Raw genomic sequence first — 8,878 nt, forward strand, 5'->3', positions numbered from 1 at the left:
AGCTGCCACAATTTGCCCTTGTTCATTAATGTCTCTGGCATCTAAAGCCTGTTTTACTGCAGCTGCCACGACTTGCTCTTGTTCATTAATGTCTCTACATAATTTAATATATGTGTTTAAATCTTCATGTTTCCATGGTCTAATGATATCTCTGCACCAACGATTCGCTTGCTCATAAGCCAGGTGTTTTAGTAATGGCATTGCTTGTTCTGTATTCCCAAAAACTCTGGTAGCTGTTTGAATAAGCCTATCTACAAATTCAGCATAAGGTTCATTAGCTCCTTGTATTACCTTAGATAATTGACCTTGTAAACCTCCATGTCCTTGTAAAGTCTTCCATGCCTTAATTGCATCTACAGCAATTTGTGCATATACACCAGGATCATATGCAATTTGTTGCTGCTGATCCTCATAAGGTCCCTTTCCTAACAACATATCTAGATTTCTCTGAGGATAACCAGCTGCTGCATTTCGCCTAGCCGTCTCCTTGCAAAATTCCTCATTGGCAACCTTCCATAACAGGTATTGTCCTCCATTTAGCACAGCTTTACACATATTAGCCCAATCTGCTGGCGTCATGTTCAAGTTGTTAATGGATTTGACCATGCTTACAGTGAAGGGTGCTTGAGGACCATAGGTTGTTACAGCCTCTTTTAGCTGCTTCACTGTTTTGAAATTTAAAACTTGGTAAAATCGCTGCCCTCCTGCCTCAAATACAGGGCATGTTAATATTTGAGACCTTGTCTCAGGATCCCAACTATCAACTGCGGGGGTTGGGGGCCTCCCAGCATATGGAGGTGGTGCTGTTGGTTGGACACTTACGCCCTCTGGTGATAGAAAGGTGTTAGTAGCAGTCTCCTGTTGTAACTTTCCCCCTGATGGCTTTTTCTGTTTTACACTTTCTTTCTCTGACTGACTAGCTTGAGAGGCCTTCTCTTTTACTTGAATCTTTTCCTCTGTCTGACTAACTTGAGAGACCTTCTCTTTTACTTGAATCATTATGTCTTCTCCTTCCTCTACCATTGTCTGAACTGAAGGCTTTGGACTAAGCAAACAAGATATGAACGTCCACAATGGCAATGTGCCAACTGGCAGAGTCCCTGGGCTTTTCTTTTCTATTCTTTTTAAATCTTCACCATGATGGTTCCATTGTGATATATTTAACAACTCCTCCTTAAAAAACCATAGGCTACATTTTTGTATTGTATCAACGTATGCCCTGACTGCTCTTGATTTTACTGGGATGCCTCCTTCCTCTAACAATTTACTTAACACTCTTTCAGTTTGTTTTTTACTAATTTCTGATCTCGTATTTCTACTATAATACAACCCAACAAGATGACGCCAAACAAAACCGAGACAGAATGAAATAAAAAGGGAACAACAAAAAGTCATTATAGCCTTTCTATCCTCCTGACATGTGCATCCGTCCTTTCTCCCTATCTGTTCCTCAGACGTAAATAGTTTTTCCTCAGATGTGAGCGGTTTTTCTTCCGTCTCACTCATCTCCAGGGACAGGCAACTTAAAACAAAAGTGAAGCAAAATAAAAGAGGAATCTTAAAATGGCTACCCATCCTCTCGCCCTGCCCTCAGGGGTGAGCAGTTTCACTTACCCTCAGTCGCTCCCCGTATGGGCCACCAAATGCCGCAGTCTGGCTGGGCACAATCAGGAGCCACTTGTCAAAAGAAACTAATTTTATTTTTAGAACCACACACGCCAAACAAAACAGCCTCTCAGGAAAAACCCTCAGAGCCTCAACTGCCACCACCGGCTTTTCACAAGCCTCTCTCTCCCCCACAAGCTTCTCTCCACCTCCCACAATCCTCCTGCTCTTGAGGCCGATTGGCTGGGTCACGTGGGCGGAGCCAAAAAAGTCCCCCAATGAGCAGCTCCGTGGTCTGAAAGGGCAGGGAAACAGCCCAATGAGCATCACCGCAGAGGAGCCAATCAGCTAGATGTTGCTGGGGCCGCTGTGAGCCAATCATCAGCCAGCAGCTGGAAGTTTGCTGGCAGCTGGAAGTTTGCTGGGGCCCCTTTGGCTGTGGCTCTCAACACTTTATTACCCATTTTCACGTCCAATATCCTTAAGTTTTTACCACAGAAATCACACAACAAAACGCACAAAAACAAACAAACAAAAAAACATATAGAACACAGAACAAAACACAAGAAAACAGAAACCCGGCGCCGAAACAGAAAAACAGAGGAGCAATGCAACGTCTTGCCAAAGCTCCGGGGTAGGAGCGCATGCGTGCCCGTCGGCACCTCTCTACCCTTCCAGAGGAATTTCCTACAGAAAAGAACAGAGGACAGAACGATTTCTCGTTACTGTCCGGACAGGAGTATGTGTGAGCCTCGCCAGGCCACCTCTCTGTCATCAGAAGACATCTCCCTTAACCGGATACCAGATGTTATAAAGGCGCCACTTACCTATGGAGGCCTCCTCCACCAGGTGCTTGCTGATAGTTTTAGTGCGGCAGTTCGCCGCAGTGCTCCGGGGACCAAAGGATCACTCCGAGGCCTTGGAATGTCTCAAGTTGCGCACCCCCTACAGTGGCTCTCCAGCCCGGAGCCCTGGAGCGAAGGCTGGCTTCAGAATTTCCAGCAGTCTGGTCTTGTGATCTGGTCAGGCAGGGTCATCTCGCTGGGGCCTCCAAAATGTTAGACCAGGGTGCAAGAAAAGACCACTGACTCCAATTAAAATCAAATTAAAGCAAGCTTATTTTTTTGACCGGCCGGGCTGCCTTTCCCTTCCAAAACAGCGGGAACAAGACAGCACCCCAGCTTTCCTTCAGCCCAGCTTTATAGCCCAGAAAGTTACACAAAGGGGGGTTACAGATAACAGAACTCTGACAAGCATCACACTAATGGTAGTTTATATTTTTTGCTGGCCCCAACATCAGAATTTATGAGGACCATTAGAGTCTCAGAGAGGGTCGTTGTCTGGCCAGGGAAGGCCAATATTTATGAGGTGTCACTAAGTTTCAGAGAGGGCTGCTATCTGGTCAGAGAGCCAGGCATGGGTGAGTTCAAGGCACGGGCAGGCATTCCAAGCAGGTTCAGAATTTGCAGTAATTTATAGTAAAGCCGAAATTATCTTTTTCATGGCTTTGTGGTGAGATTGCTCCCAATTTTAAAAAAGATCAGGTTGGGTCTATCACAATGGACAGGATCCTAAGGAAAAGCAGTGCTCTGGGATAAGTGGAAGTTTGGGTGGATCGCTGCTTTGGGCATGCTTGCCCAGTTGCAGCCTGTTATTCTCTGCCCAACTTCTCTGCCCTGAACGGAACCTGGGTTCTGTCAGTGTTCAAAACATTAGGAAGATTCCCTACTACTGGTCCAGTCACTGCCAAGGGTTCCTCTCTCAAATTGGCATAATCCATGATAAGCACTAAATTCAGGAAAGGAGGTAGAGTTTTCTTGCCACCATGTTGCCAGCACATTCCAGATGTGATGGGGAGGCTAAAGATCTGATCTCTCACAAAAAGTGAATGATATATGTCAATGAAAATGAGACCCAAAGGGTGATGGAATAAATTAAGTTTATCTTCTATAAAGATGCTAGGCTTAAGTTTCTAACACTTAGGGATGGATGAGGGGTTTTAAAAATGGCTGTAAAACTCTTTTACATGCCTCCCATCAAGATGTGAGGTTCATGTGTTGTGATGGCAAAAGTGAGACATCTGTAGTTGAGGGGAGAGATAAAGAATGTCCATGGACTTCTGCCATTTCTAAATTTTATTTACTCAAATCACTTGGTACAATTTCACTCTATAGGTTATTAATCAAGGAATGACAATCCTTAATGCTGGGCATTGCAATAGTCATGATCAATTCAAAGCAAACAATTCTAAGCTAATTCCAAGCACTGCAAACACACTTAATCGTGACAGACCTATTACAGACATTCCTTCTGCATGCTGAGCTTAAGTGCTAGATTGAAAGTCTTAAGTCTTAGATCTTAAGTCCAGCAGAAGCACACTCAGACTGCAGCAACCAGGTCAAGAACCAATAGAGGCTTTTCCTGGGGTGGAGTTCATGGCTGGGTGAGGAGAAAGCTGCTGTACAGTTGGAAAGCAGTGAGGACAAGGCAGAGGATTAGGCAGATGAGAAGAGTTGGGATGTCAGGCTCTCAGGCTTGTGTGCTTCAGTGTTGGATGGCTGAATGTCTGTTCCTTTGCTCCATCATTTATGCTAAATCTGAAGGCTTCTGACCGCCCTTTCAATCCCTATCAGCTGTTACCAGGTTTCTCTGTGATGTCTTTCATTCTGAGGTCAAGCCATTTCATCTGGTGGTCTCCGTCCTGAACTCTTGTCTTTTGTGTTTATCAGGGCAAAGGCAAATGACAGAGACTTCACTCTGAGTTTTATCAGGGTTGTGGAAGGTGACTTATTTTATCAGGCTATGCCTAATGACCATATTGGAGGGCTCCATAGGCATGCCTGGTGGGGACTGAAGTTTTATTTCAAAATGGAGTTACTAAGGCTAAGGCCCTTCTTAGGTTAAAGCTATTCTTACGTCATAAGGCTATCCTTATGTCTCCTGCCTGGAAACACGGATAGACTTGTAACTACTTCAAACAATAAAATATGATGGAGGTGGTACTATGTGACCACCAAGGCTGGATGATAAGAAGCAATGAGACTTTTGCCTTGCCCATTGGAACCCTTGTACTGGAGCTACAAGCTGTCAACTTATATGTTAAACTATCCTGAGGCTGCCATGTTTGGAGGACACACAGATGCATGGAGAGGACTCATATATGCACTCTGGTCAAAGATCTTGCAGAGCTCAGTGTGCAAGACATCTCAGCTCAGGTGCCAGACATGTGAATGGAGACTCCCAATGATTCTAGCCTCCAGCCATCAAGTCCCCCTCATGTCTCTGAGTCTTCCTAGATGAGATACCAAAGAACATGAAGCAGAGGCAAGACATCTCCCTGTACTCTGTCCTAATTTCTGACCCAACAGAACCTGTAACCATAATTCACTACTAATTTTTGAGGCAGTTTGCTATTCAACCATAGTATCCAAAACAGATCTTGATGATAGTGGAAGCCTCTTCCACTCCCATACTTGAAAATCTAATGTTCTTGAGGAAAAAACAGATCTGTACATGGCAGTTTGTGCCAAATAATTGTTTGTTTTTTGAAAGGATTAATGTTTAGCATTGTCACATAAGGTGGCAGGTTTTATGCAGAGTGCATGAATAGTTAGGTTCTCGGCACAGACAAAGCACATGTAAAATGATGCATACATTTTTTCTATCATGAGGAAAACAATATTTCATGTACAGTATTAAAATAAGTTAAATGAGTGAGAATTTTTAGACATATTCTTCAGTGTATGAAACTAAGGTATTTCTATGCTATAAGGCAACAGAAATATACAGTTAAAATGTATTATATGGGTATCAGGCACTGCTCAAAACACTACATCCTCCTATCCATCCATCTATCCAGCCTGCCAACCAACTTAGTGGCAAAAGAAATTATCAAAAAAAGGGAAATAATAGATAGCATTTCCCCCATCAAGCAGTTGCTAACACCTCTGAAGGAGGGGAAAGGTGGGACTTTCCAATACAAGCAAGCACCCCCTGAATAGCTGTTTTCCGCCTTTTGGTCATGTAGGCATGGGAAGAAAGGAAACCATAAATCTATAAAGGGGTAGGACAGGCCCACTCCCATGGGCACCAACTCTGGGTTCCCTACCCTCCCTACCCTCTCGCTTCTCTTAAATAAAATTTACATTTTACTCTTGCCTCAGCATTTCTCAGGTATTTAATCTTCAACACCCCAGGGGAACAAATACCCCATCCTGACTTTCAAGACCAGTATCACAATCATACATCTAACTATTCATGCTTCCTTCCTTCCCTCCATCCATCGTCCATCTCTCCACCTACCTCTTTATCTCTCCATCTGTCTATTTGTCCACCCAGTTGGACAATGAATCAACATTAAGGGAAATCTCCAAGGGGTTAAATTCTATATTAGGCTCTGGGCATCTAAAATTAAATAAGATCCACCCCTGTTCTCACTTAAGATAGTTCATAGGCTAGGAGAAGTGCTTATACCAGAGAAGTTTTGACATGTGCAGGACTTTGATGTTTCTCATGGCCCTTGGTTCAGTGTGGTTTGTGTCCTTATGATGAGATCAGGGTGGGGCCCTTGGTTCAGCTTGGCTTGTTCCCTTATAAGGAGATGAGGGTAGGGCCCTTGGTTCAGGGTGGTGTTTTGTCCTTATAAGGGGATAAGGGCGGGCCCTGGTTCAGCTTGACTTTTGTCCTTATAAGGTAAAAAGGGTGGGCTTGGTTCAGCATGGCCATTGTGAGGGAATTTCAAAGAGCAGGTATATAAGAGAGTGGCCACCACTGGGTTTTTGTCCATATGTACAGGAAGCTCTTGGTGGTGACCTGTCGGACTCCCAGATAGTTAGTGCATTTTGTGGTGGTTGGTGGCTGGTGGTTGGTGATTAGCGATTGGTGGTTGTGGTCTTCTGGGTTTTTTGATTTGATTTTTTTTTCCTTTTGTTTCTTTGCTTTCATTTTGGGGGCTTTTTTATTTTAGCTATTTGTTTTGGTTTATTATTTTTTTTTTAAGCTAGCATCCTAAGATGGTGTTCCATTTTAGTAGCAGCAGTGAGAGTAGTGAGAGCAGTGAGAGCAGTGTAGAGAGACCAGGGCCGGGCTCCTATGAGCCTGCCATCACCGACCATTATGAACTTCTGCGGGACATTGGGAAAGGGGGCTTCGGGAAGGTGAAACTTGCCCGCCATCGCCTCACGGGGACAGAGGTTGTGGTGAAGGTTGTGGCAAAAGTAGGCAGGAACCTCCCCTTCCTGTCTGAACCCCATATAATGGCGGGCTTGGATCACCCAAACGTGATCCGACTCTTCCAGGTCATTGAGACCCTCAAATATATGTACATTATCATGGAGCATGCAGGTGGGGGACATCTTCGGAGCCTCATCTCGGAACCTGGTGGCATGCCTGAGGAGGAGGCCCGCAGACTCTTCAGGCAGATGGTGCGTGCTGTGCAGTACTGCCATGAGAAGGGCATCGCACACCTGGACCTCAAGCCCAAAAACTTCGTGCTGGATGCCAGTGGTACCGTGAAACTCATTGACTTTGGCCTGAGCACCAGATTCACAGCCGGGCAGAAGCTGAGCAAGTTCTGGGGCACTCTCCAGTACTTTGCCCCAGAAGTTGTCCGTAGGGAGGAATACGAGGGCCCCCTGGCGGACATCTGGAGCCTGGGGGTGGTTCTCTATGTCATGCTGACAGGGAGCCGCCCATTTATAGCAAACAGTGTTGGGGAGGTGAGGAGGCTGATCATGGAGGGAGCCTACGGCATTCCTGAACATGTTTCCAAGGGAGCTCAGAGCCTCATCCTTGAGATTCTGAAGGTGGACCCCAGGCAGAGGCCCAGCCTAAAACAGATAATGAGCCACCCATGGCTGAGCCAGGGCAAGGAAGATTCACCCCGTCCTTCTGGCGAGGCCCTCCCCACCCACCCGGATCCTGCCATTATAACAACTATGTTCGACATGGGTTACGACCCCTATAACATCTGGGTGTCCCTGTCAAATAAGAAATACGATGATGCCATGGCTACCTACCTCCTGCTCAAGTGCCAGAGAACCCAGGGGGTGGGTTGCACATGCCAGGAGAAGCCCGTGCAGCGTCGGGTGGTAGGGCCTCGCCCAGGCCCTGCAGATCCTCCTAGGGTCGACCCCAGGAAGTGCTCCAGTGAGCCTGCCCTTGGCTTGCCCTGTGAGCAGCAGCAGCAGCCAGAGGAGGCCAAGCTGTCTCTGCAGAAGGGTGGTGGCAGTGCCAGTGTGCCTGGCATTCGTCTCCGCTTTGTCCACGTGGACACACCCCCTCCCAGCCTAACCTCCCAGCACCACCCTGTGCCCAGCACAACCGACTCCTCCAGCCTCAGTAGCGAGATCACAGAGGACCACAGCTCCTCCTCCCAAGCTACCTCCACAGAGCCAACCCACCACTGCATCAGGGGTTGGAGGAGGGTGAGGAAGAGTATTGTCTCCTGCCTTCGACAGCTGTGTTTCATCCCATGCTTCAGTCATTGTTCAGGAGCACAGTAGTTCCAGTGGAAATCCCCAGCCAAGACCAACAGAACCAATGAACAGCCCGAAGACTGAGGTGTGCCAACAGGTTTCCAGGCAGGAGCGCATCTGGGTCCATCAGGAGTCTCTTCTGCCCCCACCTGCGAAGACACCTCATAGAGACTTTGCCTTGGGTCATGTTTCCCTGTCCTGCTTTTTGTCCTGTTTCTCCCCTTGCTTTGGGAGAAATTTTTAATTTTTTTTCACAAATTATAAAATTGTTTCAAAGATTTTAAAAATGCAGTTTTTGTTTGTTTATTTTTAAGACGGGGGCCTCAGGATAAAGGCCGGTGCCCAGCAGCCATCCTTTCCAAGGCCTAGACTATTGTGCCTCCTTCTCCTGCTCAGTGTAAATACTCCCTCACCTTGAATCAGGGTAGATTGGGAACTTACTTGCCTTGAGCCAATGTAGGTAGGGACTTATTCCCCTTGACCTAGTAGAGACAAATTCTCCCTTTGAGCAAATATAGACTTGATTCACTTTGAACTGATCACTTTGGCCAGAAGAAATTCTTTTCCTGGTCTTTAGGCCCCTCCATGAATTGTGTGGGGAGTGTGGAGTGCAGCTGTTGAAGATGTTGGTAAAGATGGTGCCCAGACTGCTTCTCTTCAGGGAGTTTAGGTCCATGACACACTGAATGGCACGTGAACCGTCACCTCCAATCCCTGTGAATGGCGCACCTCCAATCCCTGAAGTGGCGCGAACTCTCGGCCAATGAAGAAGTAACAGTCCACTCGCCTTGCTGCTC

At 46.4% G+C, this 8,878-nt stretch overlaps 1 protein-coding gene across 1 annotated transcript; it reads left to right on the forward strand.

Annotated features, from left to right (window-relative positions):
• Positions 1–6,617: 6,617 nt before the first annotated feature.
• Positions 6,618–8,108, forward strand: LOC124103980 (sperm motility kinase-like). The gene has a single exon (XM_046460648.1). It carries the CDS (start codon positions 6,618–6,620, stop codon positions 8,106–8,108), a length of 1,491 nt encoding a protein of 496 aa, XP_046316604.1.
• The last annotated feature ends 770 nt before the right edge of the window (positions 8,109–8,878 follow it).

The sequence above is a fragment of the Marmota monax genome, unplaced genomic scaffold, assembly GCF_021218885.2.
Source record: "Marmota monax isolate L192 unplaced genomic scaffold, Marmota_monax_Labrador192_F-V1.1 WCK01_AAM20220418_F8-fsc00107, whole genome shotgun sequence".
Taxonomy (NCBI): Eukaryota; Metazoa; Chordata; class Mammalia; order Rodentia; family Sciuridae; genus Marmota; species Marmota monax.